The 17,559-nt window shown below is 37.9% G+C and overlaps 1 protein-coding gene across 6 annotated transcripts in view; it reads right to left on the bottom strand.

Annotated features, from left to right (window-relative positions):
* Positions 1–10,118: 10,118 nt before the first annotated feature.
* LOC141419727 (eukaryotic translation initiation factor 1A, Y-chromosomal-like) overlaps positions 10,119–17,559 on the bottom strand; it is a 41,105-nt gene continuing 33,664 nt past the window's right edge. For 3 of the 6 annotated variants that reach the window (XM_074063256.1, XM_074063255.1, XM_074063257.1), the window contains 2 exons: positions 14,672–14,763; positions 10,119–12,255 (listed from right to left, as the gene is read on the bottom strand). In XM_074063256.1, coding sequence (XP_073919357.1) covers positions 12,072–12,255; positions 14,672–14,763 — 276 coding nt within the window. In that variant the 3' untranslated portion in view covers positions 10,119–12,071. Of the gene's footprint in view, positions 12,256–14,671; positions 14,764–15,690; positions 15,794–17,258; positions 17,341–17,559 lie in introns of all 6 variants that reach the window. The other 3 variants (XM_074063258.1, XM_074063259.1, XM_074063260.1) reach the window with 3 other exon arrangements.

Below are 17,559 nucleotides of genomic sequence, written 5' to 3'. Positions count from 1 at the left end.
AAGTGGCGGTGGGAGGAAAATGTATAGGAGAGGAGGGAAGACCCACTTCCCATGTGAGATGTAAACAAACACACAGGCCTGGGAGAGCGGGAGCAGTGTCACCTCCCCCAGTGTGCTTGGAAAGGGGAAAGCTTGTAGCAGAGGATCATGCACAGGAGAACTCTGAGTAAACAAAGCCTGTGGGGCCAGGTGAGTGCTAAGCTCACCCCTGAGATCTGCATAAATAACGCCTCCAGCAACAGCAGGCTGACAGCAGCGGGCAGGCAAGCCACAGCCACAGATACCATTCACAGAACTGTCTCCAAACTTTTTTTTTCTCTCTCCCTACCTCTGATGAGAGAACAACCAAACTACACCTGCATGCTGAAAAACTTACTGAAACTGTATTGCATTTGAACTTGGGACACTTTGTGGGTTTTTGTTTTTGTTTTGTGCAGTTTTGTTCTACTTTATGCGTCCCCTTTGATGAGAAAACTGCAGAACAACATCTGAGGCACCATCTCCAGGACTGGAGACTGTTTTTAGAATGCTATTTTATTTTTCTCTCATAATATTACTCCTCACAGTAATTTTTTGGATTGTTTTCCTAGGATTGAAATTTATATACCTTAATTAAATTTCAACATGTACTTCTATTAATACGTTACTACTAATAGAAGTCATTTCTCTTTTTTGTTACAATTGCCCTATGTATTATATTCACAGACTTTCTCCACGCAGCCATCAATGTTAAATATTCTGCTTTCTACATGCACATATACTTTGAAAATTATAAGGGAAAAAAAGCTATTACATGTATCCAGACACTTGTCATTTCTTTTTCTTTTCTCCGCTTGAAATTCTGCATCTCCTTCTCTTACATTTTCTTCAGTCTGGAAAACATCTGTTTTAGCACTTATTTTAGACTAGATCTCTGAGCAACAAACTGTCTTAGCATTTCCTTCACCTCATAATACTAGTCTCCCTTATGTCACTTGGAGGATTACCATCACTAACAGGATTTCTACACAAATGAATAATCATTAAATTAAGAAAAAATCTAATTATTATGCCAACTGTTAGAGCAATAATACCTTTATTAAACCTTTACTTCTACATGACTAATTTAACTCTACTACACTAATTTTATACCTGATTATTAATACCATAAAAACCAAATGACAATACTATAATAATACTCAACCATTTGCTCCTACTCTTCATTATTACCAAAATATCATTACCACTACCACCCATAATATTTACCCTAAACTAGGGCTTTCAGAGGCCCTAAAGTAAGTTAAATTAAAACTTAATTCCTGTTGTAAGTATTGCAAGACTTTATTGAACATCAAATGAATGCAAATCAAATACTTTAATTAAGCTAAAGCTTTACATTGGTGGGATATCCATCCATGAAGTTTTTAATTAACGGCTAATCAACTGGCTTAAAACAACTTCTCCTACTGAATAGGGGAACAAAGGTGGGAGAAGCTCTGGCAGAATTGAAGCTTTTCCTTTGAATTTGCAATTCAACATGAAATATCACCTTGAAGCTTGGTGAAAAGAGGGCTTGACTTCTGTCTTTAAATTTATAGCCGAATACTTAACTCAGACATTTTACCTCTATGTTCATTAACCATTGACTATTCTGAACTAATCAGGAAGATATTGGAACCATTTATATAATGTCTGGTGCTGAAACAAGAATAGTCAGTACTGTCTTAGGACTCTTGATTCACACTGTGCAACCAGGAACACTCCTAGGAGGTGATCAGATTTATAACGTTATTGTCCTAGCTATAGGTACAATATTTGCAATTATAGGAAGCTTTGTCCGTTGAGTCCCACTATTTTCAGGGTACACATTAGATTCTACATGAGCAAAAATCCACTTTACTGTTATATTTGTAGGAGTAAATTTAACTTTTTTCTCTCAACATTTCCTTGGGCTATCAGAAATACCACAATGATATTCTAATTCTGGAACTCCAGCCACACTGGAGAATAGTTATCACGTTTCCTCTGACATATGAATTTTTAGCAAAAGTGACACGAAATAAAAGACGGCACTATTAGGTATGTGGAAGGAGAAAAAGGGATTGGGAAAGTGTGGAGAGGAAAGGGAAAGAAACTGATCAGTGGTGGCTCGTGCCTGTGATCCTGCCTACTCGGAAGGCTGAGATTGGGAGGGTCACTGTTTGAGGGCAGCCCTGGCAAGAGACCTCATCTCCAAAACAACCAGAGCAATATGGACAGAAAGTATGACTCCGGTGGTAGAGGGCCTAATTTGCAAGTGTGAAGCCCTGACTTCAAATACCAGTCCTATGAAAGAAACAACCAGAGAGTGGATGACTATGAACAAAATACATTATTCTTATGTATGGAAATGTCATAATGAAACTCGTTACTTTGTACAGCTAATGTACATTAATAAAAATGGCCAAAAGCAATGGTAAAACTGATACGTACTGCCATGTGGACTAACCTTGAAATACTACGCTGAGTGAAAGCTGAAAGAACCCAAAAGGCACTTACTGTTTGGCTCCATTTATGTAAACACTCAATGCAAGTTAAGTATTTTCAGATAAAAGGAAAACTGAAGGATTCCTGGGGCTGGAAACATGGATTCTGCTCAGTGAGCAGTGACAGAGATATTTAGGAACCTCAGAGAGGTGGTTGTACAGCAACCACTTCTATCACGAATGTACTAAATCATTAGGTGAAATAACCCAGACGCCCAAACAAGACCTGGGTGTTTTCTCTCGCTTGTGCAACCCGAGCAGGGCAGCAAGTCATGAAAGTAAAATGGAGACTACTAGGGAAGGGAAGGCTTTTTTAAACCGAGTATGTCATGGCCTTACATTCAAAATAATCACAAACTGTATTAAAAGAGAAAGAACAGTCTGGCAAGACAAAATGGTTTAGAAGCAGGTCCAGATATGGTAGTGAGATAGGGCCATAAGTTTAAAACAAGTATAATTAATACACCAATGGCTATCACTGACAAAAGTACAAACATAAAAGAAGAGAGATGAGTAATCTAAGAAAAGAGATGAGCATCAGAGAAAGAAGCAAAACAAAATGTAGAATGACTTTGCTAAGCTCACTGGTATGCTGGACATAACTGAGAATTAATCTATAGGTGTCAGGGTAAAGCAATAGAAGATTTCCAAAATACAAAGCACAATGAAAGAAACCAACTGGATGTGTTGGCACTTGCCTGTAATCCAGCACTCAGGATGCTGGGGCAGGGGAAGCACAAGTTCAAGGCCAGCTGGGGCTTCATAGTGAGTTCAAGGTCAGCCTGGTCATAGCATGACCCTGTCGCCTCCCCCCAAGTAAAGAGTGCAAAACTTTAAAAGAGCAGAACAAATATCCAGGAAGTGTAGGACAACCACACAGAGAGCAAAATCCTGTAATGGTAATAGCAGAAGGAACAGAAAACACACACACACACACACACACACACACACACACACACACACAGTTTGCAGAGGGAATTTCAATTAACAGAAACCAAGTCCCAGATATCAGGATGGTAGAGACTTGGCATAACTGTACCTGTAATGGTAATAGCAGAAGGAACAGAAAACACACACACACACACACACACACACACACACACACAGTTTGCAGAGGGAATTTCAATTACCAGAAACCAAGTCACAGATATCAGGATGGTAGAGACTTGGCATAACTGTACCTGGAAATATATTCAAAACAGACAAAATAAAAAACCTTAACATACAGCATAAAAACACTTTGCCTATAGGAAAGCATCTATGTCTTATTCTCAGGAATCATGCAAGCAAGACAACCCAGGAGCAATATAATAAATGTGCCAAGAGGGAAAATACACACTAAACTACAACTTACATCTTGTCAACTGTCCTTTGAAAGGGAAGGAGAAGAACAAGGATGATAATCTTCTAATTTTAATTTACAAATTAAAAGGAATTCTAATCAGACACTGGGCAAGAAATGCTAAAAAGAAGCTTGTCAGAGAGAAGGGAAAAGGTAAGCAAAAGAGTTGCACACCAAAACAGAAAAGGACAAAGAATTAACTTCTTAACTGATTTAAGAAATTTACTTAAACTAATAATAGTGAGAATATATGCAGTGATCATGGTTTATGTGCAAGCGAAATAAGTGAAAGTGACACAAGGGACAGGAAGGAGGAATCAGAAATATTTTGTTACGTTGGATACTTGCACTACTTTTAAATGGTACAGTACATTTGAAAGTGAACTTAGATTAGTTGTATATGTGTATTTCAAATTTCAGGCAACCACTTTGAAAAGTTTTAAAACAAGTATAATTTCTGCAAGATAGAGAAATATAGAATCACATAATTTACCCTAGTAGGAGGTTATAAGAGCAGAAGACAGAAACGGGGACATAAGAGTAGGTTACCAAGCAAACAGAAACAGTAACAAATACAATAGAAATTAATTTATGTATAGCACTTTAAGTGTCCATGATCACAGGGGCTGCCAAAACAGCTCAAGTGGTAGAATGTCTGCCTAGCAAATGTGAAGCCTTGCATTCAATCCCCACTATTGCCAAAACCAAAACAAAATAAAAAGTCAGAGATTTTCAGATTAAAAAACAGACTCCACTGTATGTTGCCTAAAAAAATGACTTGCCATGTTTTTACAAGTACAGATCAAAAATAAAAGAATCGAAAAATCTCACCATGCTGGTACAAATCAAAGAAAGGTAGGGAAGCTCTACTAATTTCATGAGAGATTTCAAACAAAGCAAAATTGTAAGATATAGAGAGGGGTATCATATAAGAGGAAACTGGCCAATTATACAAGTAGTTGAAAGAACTCCTAATATTGCAGTGCCAAATGACAGAGCCTGAGGCAAACATGAAGCAAAAACTAGTAGAAATGCAAGAATAGATGAAATTAGTATTTTCCTGTTTGACTCTAGCACTGCTTTTTTTTCTTTCTTATTTGTCTTAGAGGTTTTGAGGTTTACAAGTTGTTAGTCTTTGATTCTTTCCTATTTTTCACTTGCTTATCTACAGTGAGATTTATTCTCTCCCAAGCTCTCATGGATGTGACTATCTGTCTTCCTCTTCTCTGTAAGATTCCTTTAAGAATCCTTTGCAATGGTGACTTGGTGGTCATAAATTACTTTAGTTTGTGCTTCTCTTGGTATTTATTTCTCTGTCAGTTTTAAAGAATAACTTTGCTGGATATAGTAATCACAGTAATCACCCAGAGTGCTTGAAATATATCATTCCATGCTTTCATGACTGTTAGTTTTTTAGCCAATAGGTCGAATGTAGTGTTGGTAAGTTTGCCTTTGGGAGTCACTCGGCACTTCTTACAGTTTTCAATAGTCTTCCTTTGTTCTGTCAGGGTCTCAGTGGGCACCATGTCATATTGACTGGGGAGGTAGCAGCCATATGAGAGATTCTCGATTTGGGGATTGACCACATTGCCAATGTGCAGACTAAAAACCTTCAGAGAAAATATACTTTTGACAGCTAGCATTTCACCTTCATTGGTTCAGCAAGAACACCTGGCACAGCCCGCATTTTGCATGAACTCATTTGGTGAAAGCTGAGAGAAAACTCAATAAGCTACAGTCATGAGCCGCTACTCCTCCCATACAGGACACCTGGGACACTCAGAGATTAGACTGTCATATTCCATCGCATCCACCCCTGATTGATTTTCCAAGTTAGGACAAGTTTCACTCAGTTTTCTCTTTCAATGTATTTTATCACTTATTGTTTGGGTTTTTTCTTTTGTGTTATCTTTACAATTTTATTTTTTATCTCTCATTTTTCCTTATGGTTTTATTCCTTTGATCTACTTTTCATTGTTTTTTCCATTGCTAGGAACTGAGACCAGGCCCACATATTCCAGAGTTGGGTATTCTTCCTCTGAGCTATCCCCACAACTCAGTTGAGAAGAATTAAGTCCACCTCTGGCCACAACCCATTCCTACTCAAACTCTAGCAGATTTTCTTCCTTAAAGAACTGGGATGATAAAAGTTGCAGACTTAGGAAGAGGCTAAAGTCCCACTAGCCCACAGTATCTGCAGAAAGAAAGAAAAACAGTAGTAGCTAACACCATATCTACACTTGTGCTGTAGATTGCAGCCACACCTGGTCAGATTGCTTACAGCTAAAAAAGAATGAAAGTGAGCACCACAGATGGGAAGATTTCAGGGCCTTCCAGAAAATTGGCAAAAATACTAGGTAAGAAAGATACAAGTTAACTTGCACCTGGTACCAAATGGACCTAACAAATACCCACATTATTACATTCAAGAGCTGTTAAATACACATTTTACCTAATAGCACATAGAACATTCTCTAGGATAGATTATGAGTGCTCATAAGCCTAGTCTTAACAATTTTTTAGAAACGGAATTCATGGGAAGTTTGTTTTCTGACCATAATGAATCAAGTTAGAAATCAAACACAAAAACTTTAAACACCATACAAATAGATGGAAAATAAACAGCTTATTTTTGAACAACAAAGGAATTAAGTAGGAAATAAGAAAAAATAAGTTCTTCTTGATAAAACAAAAATGGAGACACTAAATATCAAAACCCATGTGATGTAGCAAAAGCACTACTAAGGAAGTTTATAGCAGTCAATGTCCAAATCAAGAAAGTACACCATAAAAAAAAATTTAAAGACATGAAGGAACAGATTACCACTGCATCTCAAGATACAAGTGAAACAAGAGCGGTCTTCATCCAAAAGTAACAGAAATTAAGATCAGCGCAGGAAAAATGCAATGGAGACAAAAATATAAAAGATCATTGGAATAAAGTTCTGGTTCCTCACGAAAGGAAAATGAAGGACACGAACCTATGCTAAACGAATTAAAACACAACAAGAGAGATAACTCAAACAACATCTGAGGTAAAAAGAAGACATTCCAACAACATCATAGGAAAACACATGGACACTGCTCATCACATGCAGATTCACAGCAGTGCCACAACCGAAGAAAGATGTATTTCTTTCACCTCTCCCTCCTGCATAGTGTACAAATGCCTGTCACTAACAGGTAGGGCAAGCAAACCTTTGAGCTACTCCTGTCCCTCTACAGTGCAGGCTGATGTGACACTGAGCAGTGTAAATAGTCTTATTGTTGCCCCATCCTCGAGGTACTGCCAGAAGAATTCCAACAGAAAGTTTGCCTGGCCACAGATTCATCATACTTCAACTTGCACCCACAGGCCACTGAGCTGAAGAAGTCTAGGAGAAAAGCCCTGGGTATTACATGAGCAAAGAAGGTCCCAAGAATTTATTTGCCTAGCTCAAACCATATCCAGTTACCATTTGCTCTGTAATGGACACAACAGCTGACACAGGCAGAAGGGAACCCCAGGCTTTTGCCCCAATCCAGGTGTGAATGATTGTGGGGTTAAGGTACCATTTCTGAGAAAAAAACAAAACAAAACCCTAAGTACTAACAGCATTTGCTGTCACCACATCCATGTGACTCTTACTGCCAGGTGACGCACTATGTTATCTGAACATGCACTGCTGCCCTGACTGGTCTGAGTGTCAGATAGGTGGTGATGAAGTACCTAGGCCCATACCACTGTATGGAAGACAGTTGTATCAGGTCTGCGCTACTGTTACAGACAGAGCCAGAGACTCTGACAAATAACCCAGCTTATGCTAACAATGCCTAAAACCATTTAGAACATAATCAAAACCATGAAACCAGAAAATCTCCACACAATGTTTTCAAAACAACTCCTTCAAGTAGAGTACATAGAGCTGTGTCTTATTCCTGCTTTAATGTTTAATTGCAATTTTAGACTTTCCAGGATGAAATGGTAAAATGGACTATCAATCAAAAGCAAAAGTGTTTCACAACAAAGATCCACAAATTGCAACCACAGTTGTCTTTTCAAAGAATCTTTAGACAAACCGTATCGCTAGAAGAAAAGTGTTAGAGGAGTTTTACACTCATGAAGCACAATTCTAAGCTTTAGGCAAAGTACGGCAAGAGGATATACCCTGTAAATTCAGCAATTTCCTTTAATGTATTACTCTGAAATGTGAGTTTTGATTACTCATCAACACTGACAGTAAGTCAGCTCGTTAAATCTGCTTACTAAGTGTTAAAAGCAGTACTTACTCTCAAGACACATCCCACTTATGTCAGTGTTCAGAACTCCACAGAGTAAGAACTTCAAACTACACCGTGTACTTATATTTCTTATTTTACTTATTTCAGGAAATAAATAACCCGGCCTCGTATCTTCAATCTATGGTGTTGGTGTGTTTGTGATGTATGGCAAAATGGGACACAGTCAAATGCAGGTTTATTCGTCTTCATAGTTGTTACCTTTTTGTTACAAAGCCATGTGAAGTTGTATTCCCTTATTTTCAGTTGTGAAAATAATTGGGAGAATGTTTTACAAACTGATCAATGACTCTGTTTCCTTAAAGACGTAGACGATTGAACTGTGTGCCAGATCTTACTTTATTAGAGTTAACAAATTTATAAAATAAGCAAATCTTAAAAAGAGAGACTATGATACAAATTGCTAGTCAGATGTGCCAGTATGTGTATCATATCAGTATGTGTAACAACATGCCAGTAACACAAAGTAAGAAGACCAGATGCTCAACGTGACACTTTATTATGGTTTTATTTCTGTGAGTCTTGCATCAGGAAAATAGAGACCTCTTTTATTATGAGACTGGCTCTTCACTTGTACAATGCAATTTAATTAGAGTAAAATGACATTTTTACCTAACCAATTTTGTAAAAGTAAAAGTAAATGTTTTATGTACCACTACAACCTGTCTTTTTTTTTTTTTTTTTTTTACCCCCTCATTGCTTGCTCTTTCCCTGTCACCCTGCCCCTATCATTGCAGTGCATGGCAGTATATTGTCTGCATATACAGATGGAATGTTTCAATAGTTTTCATGATGTTTTTCACATTCTCTTACCCTTTCCCACCTCCTTGTAGTTCCCTCAGACAGACCCACTGATGCCATCCCTAATCACCTCTAATGGTCCCTCATTTCAACACAATTGCTGTGGGAATTAAGTTTCCAACATACATACTTTGGCGTTAGGGGAGAAGGGGGTCACATTCAAACCACAGCAATGCCCAATTATTTTGGTACACCTTACTAGATTAGAGCCTTTATGGGGTAAGAAAGCTGTCTCTTTTTGCCCAACTTCCCCTCCATCTCCTCTCTGGTCTTATTAGGGGGTTTGGAGTGGTATATTTTGGGGATATGAGTAGGGGAAAGTTGAGTTGGAAATAATTCTTAATTTGAGTTTAGGTATATGTTTATGTGATGTGCACTTACTTTTGTGAATACCTGTCTTGTTTCTAAACTTTTCTATGTAAATACAACAGCATAGTTATTTTCACTTTCTTTTTCCCTTAAAACCTCAAGATAACTGGTTATCACTTAGTATTCAATTTCTCCAGCTGCTAATGTTACAAACCCCAAATTGCTACCCATGCTTTTAAATTTACATTTTGAAAATGCTTTTTTTTGGTACAGTGGCAATGTAAATGACAAACAAGAATGTATAAAATATCGAAGTTTTAAGAATACACATGGGTACATGCATTTCAAAAACAGATCGATATTCTTCAACTCCAAATGCAGATTTATGTTGATGAATTCTAAAAATTTATAAATTAGATTTAAAAAGTCTCCAGAGAACGTCCAGATAATTAGAACATAACGGTTCTGAAAGCGGCTAAAATCCATTCTGGTCACAAGGGAAACAACTGAGTGATGGCATTCGTTTACTAGAAATGAAGTATTGGTTTATCAGTGCACATGGTAGCATTACATCTATGTTTTCACATGTCAGTTAACACAACATCTTCAGTCTTCAAAGAAATATAACAAATACTTTTTTTTTTTTTCATCCAGTCCTCCATGGTAACATCTTTTTTTTTTTTTTTTTTTTTCATTTTTCTTTTATTATTCATATGTGCATACAACGCTTGGTTCATTTCTCCCCCCTGCCCCCACCCCCTCCCTTACCACCCACTCCACCCCCTCCCACTCCCCCCCTCAATACCCAGCAGAAACTATTTTGCCCTTATCTCTAATTTTGTTGTAGAGAGAGTATAAGCAATAATAGGAAGGAACAAGGGGTTTTGCTGGTTGAGATAAGGATAGCTATACAGGGCATTGACTCACATTGATTTCCTGTGTGTGGGTGTTACCTTCTAGGTTAATTCTTTTTGATCTAACCTTTTCTCTAGTTCCTGGTCCCCTTTTCCTATTGGCCTCAGTTGCTTTAGGGTATCTGCTTTAGTTTCTCTGCGTTAAGGGCAACAAATGCTAGCTAGTTTTTTAGGTGTCTTACCTATCCTCACCCCTCCCTTGTGTGCTCTCGCTTTTATCATGTGCTCATAGTCCAATCCCCTTGTTGTGTTTGCCCTTGATCTAATGTCCACATATGAGGGAGAACATACGATTTTTGGTCTTTTGAGCCAGGCTAACCTCACTCAGAATGATGTTCTCCAATTCCATCCATTTACCAGCGAATGATAACATTTCGTTCTTCTTCATGGCTGCATAAAATTCCATTGTGTATAGATACCACATTTTCTTAATCCATTCGTCAGTGCTGGGACATCTTGGCTGTTTCCATAACTTGGCTATTGTGAATAGTGCCGCAATAAACATGGATGTGCAGGTGCCTCTGGAGTAACAGTCTTTTGGGTATATCCCCAAGAGTGGTATTGCTGGATCAAATGGTAGATCGATGTCCATCTTTTTAAGTAGCCTCCAAATTTTTTTCCAGAGTGGTTGTACTAGTCTACATTCCCACCAACAGTGTAAAAGTGTTCCTTTTTCCCCGCATCCTCGCCAACACCTGTTGTTGGTGGTGTTGCTGATGATGGCTATTCTAACAGGGGTGAGGTGGAATCTTAGTGTGGTTTTAATTTGCATTTCCTTTATTGCTAGAGATGGTGAGCATTTTTTCATGTGTTTTCTGGCCATTTGAATTTCTTCTTTTGAGAAAGTTCTGTTTAGTTCACGTGCCCATTTCTTTATTGGTTCATTAGTTTTGGGAGAATTTAGTTTTTTAAGTTCCCTGTATATTCTGGTTATCAGTCCTTTGTCTGATGTATAATTGGCAAATATTTTCTCCCACTCTGTGGTTGTTCTCTTCAGTTTAGAGACCATTTCTTTTGATGAACAGAAGCTTTTTAGTTTTATGAGGTCCCATTTATCTATGCTATCTCTTAGTTGCTGTGCTGCTGGGGTTTCATTGAGAAAGTTCTTACCTATACCTACTAATTCCAGAGTATTTCCTACTCTTTCTTGTATCAACTTAAGAGTTTGGGGTCTGATATTAAGATCCTTGATCCATTTTGAGTTAATCTTGGTATAGGGTGATATACATGGATCTAGTTTCAGTTTTTTGCAGACTGCTAACCAGTTTTCCCAGCAGTTTTTGTTGAAGAGGCTGCTATTTCTCCATCGTATATTTTTAGCTCCTTTATCAAAGATAAGTTGCTCATAGTTGTGTGGCTTCATATCTGGATCCTCTATTCTGTTCCACTGGTCTTCATGTCTGTTTTTGTGCCAGTACCATGCTGTTTTTATTATTATTGCTTTGTAATATAGTTTGAAGTCAGGTATTGTGATACCTCCTGCATTGTTCTTTTGACTGAGTATTGCCTTGGCTATTCGTGGCCTCTTGTGTTTCCATATAAATTTCACAGTAGATTTTTCAATCTCTTTAATGAATGTCATGGGAATTTTGATGGGAATTGCATTAAACATGTAGATTACTTTGGGGAGTATAGACATTTTTACTATGTTGATTCTACCAATCCATGAGCATGGGAGATCTCTCCACTTTCTGTAGTCTTCCTCAATCTCTTTCTTCAGAAGTGTATAGTTTTCCTTGTAGAGGTCTTTCACATCTTTTGTTAGGTTTACACCTAGGTATTTGATTTTTTTTGAGGCTATTGTAAATGGAATTGTTTTCATACATTCTTTTTCCGTTTGCTCATTGTTAGTGTATAGAAATGCTAATGATTTTTCTATGTTGATTTTATATCCTGCTACTTTGCTATAGCTATTGATGATGTCTAGAAGCTTCTGAGTAGAGTTTTTTGGGTCTTTAAACAAATACTTTTTAAAATGCAAACAAACCAATCTGCTTTCCTTGGCAAGCTAAATGAAGTCTTACTCTTAACAGCTGACGACCAAGATCCCGAATGTAGAACGACCCTGAGAATACTCGGGATATAACACATTGGGTTCAGCTTAGATCTGGAAGCAAGAAGAACAGGAGATGGATGACAATAATCATTACAACATTCTACGCAATGTAAGACGCCCTTAAAGTTCTATGAACATTCTGTATATCAAATTTTCCTCTATTCCTCTCTGTTGCCAGAATATCTTTCTCGCTTTCAGAATGTTATATGTTATGCATAATATCCTTATACGTGTTACACACTATCCATAATATCCACAATACAACTCAGCATCTCCTTCCTTCTCTGTTTCTAGAGATCTGCTGTGTTGAGGCTGATCATACACACTAAGGAATATATATAATTCTTTCCGAATAGAAGTATCACTAAACCAAATTCTCTAATTTGAGTCAATCTGGTCACAGGAGCAACACTAAATCTACCCTAACTTAATTTTAATTTAGTGTAATTTAAATTTTTGCAGATGTTCAAACCTGTAAAAAGAGAGCTGCTCTAGAAGTAGTAGAGTCCTCAGGTCTTAAACAAAAGCAGCCTTTATGAAATAGTCAAAATACCAAATTTCCTTGATAGTCCCACTTCTTTCCAATCCCTTCCCCTCTCAGCCCACTCAAAATGTTCCAGAAGAAATAGTGGCATAGATTATATTTTCTGGAAAACATGGTTACTGTGCCTACACTCTCATCTAGTCTATCATCTGTGCACACAGCTTTGTATTAATACATACAGTCTGGACAGGATCTTTAATTATCTAAAACTAAGGTCAGCTGACAAAATGTTCAGATCTGCCCTTAAGCCACAACCAATAGTGACATGATATGTCAGTCTCTTGTCTCAGGAAAGTATCATTAATATTGTTTTGTCGTAAGACTCCTTTGGCTTAGGGTCCCGAAAGAGAATTGTACAAAGAAATTAGAAGAACATGTTCACTACTCACCATTCTTCCTTTTTACACTTAGATAGCTTTAAGACTTATGTAACATTGGAGTGATGTATGTTTTAAAACTTGTACATACAATTTATAAACACACACACACACAATAGTGGTACAGAATAGGGGTAGAGGGTATGCTATTTTACAGTGTAAGTAATGTAAGTGGTTTGGAATAATGTAAAAATAGAAAATAGGATGGTATGATAAACCACGTATAAACAAATGCAAGTTGTAAAATTAGCTGATGTTTACTTGAATTGAAAATTTTCAACTTCTTTGAATAGCTTGAAGATGCTCTTACAAAGACATTAGGGAATAAAATTTTAGAGATCACTGTTTTTGATCAAGGATTCTCCATGAGGTGTGAACATCAGGGTCACCTGAGACCCAACTGACTTCCCCAAATTGGCCCTGTGCATTTTTGACAAGCTCTGGTAATTATGCCACATGCAATCTTTTTTGAAAAGTTACTCTACGTATTCTAAAATTTCAACTTAGTGTCTAATCAAACACTCATTATTTTGGCTTTATACATTTTCATTACTGGGGAATTAAAAGAAGAACCTCACTGAACTGTAAGCTATACTGCCATCCCAGTTACACACACACATTCACAGTATAAGTAATGTAAATGGTTTGGAATGGGATAGTGTGTATGTGTGTGTGTGTGTGTGTGTGTGAATGGATAGGTATACATACGCTTAAGAAAATAAATATTTTTGACTTAAATATACTGCAGATACAACAATGAAGGGCTAAGGATAAAGGTGAGTGGCAGAGGGCTTGCTAAGCATTACTTATACATGTTTATGTTTACAAACATAAACATGAATATAAACACATAAGCAATTGTCATAATAAATGTGTATCAAGGAATTTCATTTAAATGTAGAACAGCAAAAGAACACTAAAAAACATAGTACTCTTGTGAGCTCACTACTTTATGCTAGGAAGAACAGCCGTTTTTCACAAATTAATCACACAGCAACTCCAAGTGAGGTTTAGGGCAACAGTGATACCTGATAAAATAACAGGATCCTGACAACATGCCTCCGTTGAAAGAAGGTTGTCAAAGGATGCTGCAATTTCAACGCTGTATCAAATAAGTCTTTTTAACACAAATATTTTGTTTCAGAAAAGGCATGAGCTCAAAACTGCTAAAATTCTTGGAAGACACTATGCTGACCCCTCTACCAGCAACGCACACACACAAAAGAAATTGTCAACGACTACCTCTTTACGTACTCTTCCTTAAAACAGCTAGGATTATGGCACGGCTTCTGCCAAAACTAATCCTGATTTTGAGAGAAAGAAATATCCCAAGGGATTATAAATCAGAGAATAAACAGCTTGTTTCTGGCTAGTTCCAAATATTCAAGTACTGAATATTCAAGCTCAGAAACATATCCTAAATTTATGTATTCAGCATAATGAAGCCAAAGGAAAATATCAGGGTAAGAAGGGGACTTTCTCCCAGATAAGACATATAATCCATAAAGAACATACACAAAACATCTGTAAGGGTCATAATACTTACATCATCAATGTCTTCATCATCATCCCCGACATCATCAAACTGGATTTCATCATCCTCTCTGGGACCAAATGTGTCCGTTTCATTGACTTTAGCTAAACATACAATAACAAAAATGCCCACTGAATAATCAAAATATTATTAAGTATTATTAAGAAAAGAAATGGGTCTGACATAAAACAATACACATTCTTTATTTCAATTCATGCAGGTTTCTTTACCAAAAATCCCAGAGATCAAATTAATAAAAGTCCCCCAGATGATCATTCATTTAAAAATTGTTACAAAAACAAGAGCCATGTGTTCTTTTGTTCAAAAGAGTATTTTAGTAAAGCCGACAGACTCTGATTAGACTCACTGAAAACCTTCAAAATATCCTTCAGAAAGGATTTGAGAAAGGCCTAGAAATATCCTCATAGTATGCGAGTTCTCACCAGTCAGAGAGACTTAGTCAAATACCTGTAAGACATAAAAGCAAAAAGAGCTGCTAGTTTTAAAAAGGCCAATAATTTCATGAGGATCATCATTGTTAGGAAGAATCTTACTATTTTTATGATAAAATGCACTGGAATTAAAAATAAACTAGCTGCCCTGTAAAGAAAACATTGAGGCTTACAAATTCATGCATGGTCTTAGTTTAGTCTTTCCAAGTTTTCAAGTGACAATGCTTTATGTTGGCCTTTCAGAAAGAAAATAAGTATTTTTGTTTTATATACCCTGTAGATACAATCATGAATCATGAAGGGCTTGGGAATGTAACATGAGGATCCTGATGAAATTATTGGCAGTTTAAGTGTAGCAGCTCTGTTTTGGTTTTATTTCTTATGCGTAAGCATGAATTGAGTAAATCTTTCTGACTGATAAGATGTAGCTCAGTGGTTGAGTACTACATTATGTGAAGGCCCTGGGTTCTAATCCCAGCACTGCAATACAAAACCACACAAATCCTAACCATGCCAACACATAAGAGAACATTGTTCTCTATAAAAATCAAAACAAGTATCCTAATTGGTGATGCTTACATGAAAACTGCCAGTCTCTTGAGAATGGTGCAGCACACCAGCAACCCAAGCTACTCAGGAGACTGAGGCAGGGGGATCTCATCTGGGTACATAGTGAAACCCCCTATTAAAAGAAGTAACAAAATAAAGTTGCCAGCTACTTAAGAAGGTAGAGTAAGGAGGATCATATTTTGAGACCAGCCTGATCAAAAAAGTTAGCAAGACCCTATTTCAAAACAATAAACTGGGTGTGGTAGATGATTCCTATAATCCTAATTGTGAAATTAGGACGGTAGTCAGAAGCCAGCCTGAGGAAACCACAGACCCTATTTGAAAAGCAAGTGAAAGCAACTGACCTGGAGGTGTGACTTAAGAGGTAGTACACTTGACTAGTGACCCGAAGACCCTGAGTTCAAATCTACTATCAGGGGTCAGGCACAGTGGCTCACAGCTATAATCCCAGCTACTGGGAGGATTATGGTTCAATGCCAGCCCAGGCAAAAAGAAAATTGTTCAGATCACACCTCTGCAAATGAGCCAGGTCTGTGGCCCTCACTGCGTGGAAACCCATAGGTAGGAGATCACAGTCTGGGCTCATCTTGGACTAAGATATGAGACTGTATTTTTAAAAAATACCTTCAGTTCTGGAGGCATGGATCAAGTGCCTGCCTAGCATCACAGAAGTCTTGGGTTCAAAACTCAGTATTTAAAAAGGCAGGGGCAAGAGGAAGGGCATGAAGAAAAGAGAACAAAGGAGAGGGAGAAGGGGAAGGGAAAGAAAAGGAGGGAAGGAGAATGGGGAGAAAAGAAGAAGGAAGAGAAAAGAAGCCAGAGGAGGAGAAAGAAGAAAAAAAGAAAGAAGTGAAGCAAAGGAGGAAAAAAGAAGGGAGGAGAAGAAGAGAGGAAGAGGGGGAGAACAGGGAGGAGGAGAAAGAAGGAAAACAAGATAAAGGAGGAGTTGAAGTAGAAGGAGGAGGAGGAGAAGGAGAAAGTGGAGATGAGGAGGAGGAGGAGGAGAAGTAGATGGAGGAGGAGCAGTAGGAGGAGGAGGAGGAGAAGGCAGGTACGAGGACTAGGAGAAGACAGAGATGATGAGGAGGAGAAGTAGAAGGTGGAGGAGAAGGAGAAGGCAGGGATGATGAGGAAGAGAATTAGAAGGAGGAGGAGAAGTAGGAGGAGGAGGAGAAGGCAGGGATGAGGAGGAGGAGGAGAAGTGAAGGAGGAGGAGGAGGAGAAGGTGGGGATGAGGAAGAGAAGGAGGAGGAGGAGGAAGAGAAGGGATGAGGAAGAGGAGGAGGAGAAGCAGAAGGAGCAGGAGAAGGAGGAGAACCCTAGTACCAAAAAAGGAGGAGAGAGTAAGAAAAAGTTTCCTAAATGGCATTCTTGGATGCTCTATATTCAAAGCTTATAAACTCACCAACTGCTCACCAAAAGAACATTTTTTAGTGATTCCTACTTAACTTTCTAAAATGCTACCATACTTAAAATTTTGTAACACACAACAGACCCAATTCTACCAAAATCCCTCATGTTATCCCTAAGGAACCATAACAGCACATGACAGCATTTGGTAACACTATAGACATTACCATGTTCTGGAAGCTCTCCATATGCCTTCTGGCTTCTAGCTTCATTTGCATTACACTTCAAAATTACATCAGCTTTTTTATCCTTAGAAATAATTAATGTTTTAAACTGGTGAGAACAAAGTATCATTTGTTTCCTAATTCTTTTCAAGTTACACACACTAAGGAAAAACTCACTCCGTGTTTACTTACAAACTTGTGCGTCTTTCACAAACAAACAAATGCCAGGTACAAGTGGCTCATGCCTGTAACCCTACCCACTGGGGAGGCAGAGATCACAAGGATCGCAGTTTGAAGCCAGTGC

Source organism: Castor canadensis, chromosome X (assembly GCF_047511655.1).
Source record: "Castor canadensis chromosome X, mCasCan1.hap1v2, whole genome shotgun sequence".
NCBI classification, from domain to species: domain Eukaryota; kingdom Metazoa; phylum Chordata; class Mammalia; order Rodentia; family Castoridae; genus Castor; species Castor canadensis.
Note: the sequence above shows the minus strand (reverse complement) of the source record. Positions and strands in the feature narration are given on the sequence as shown.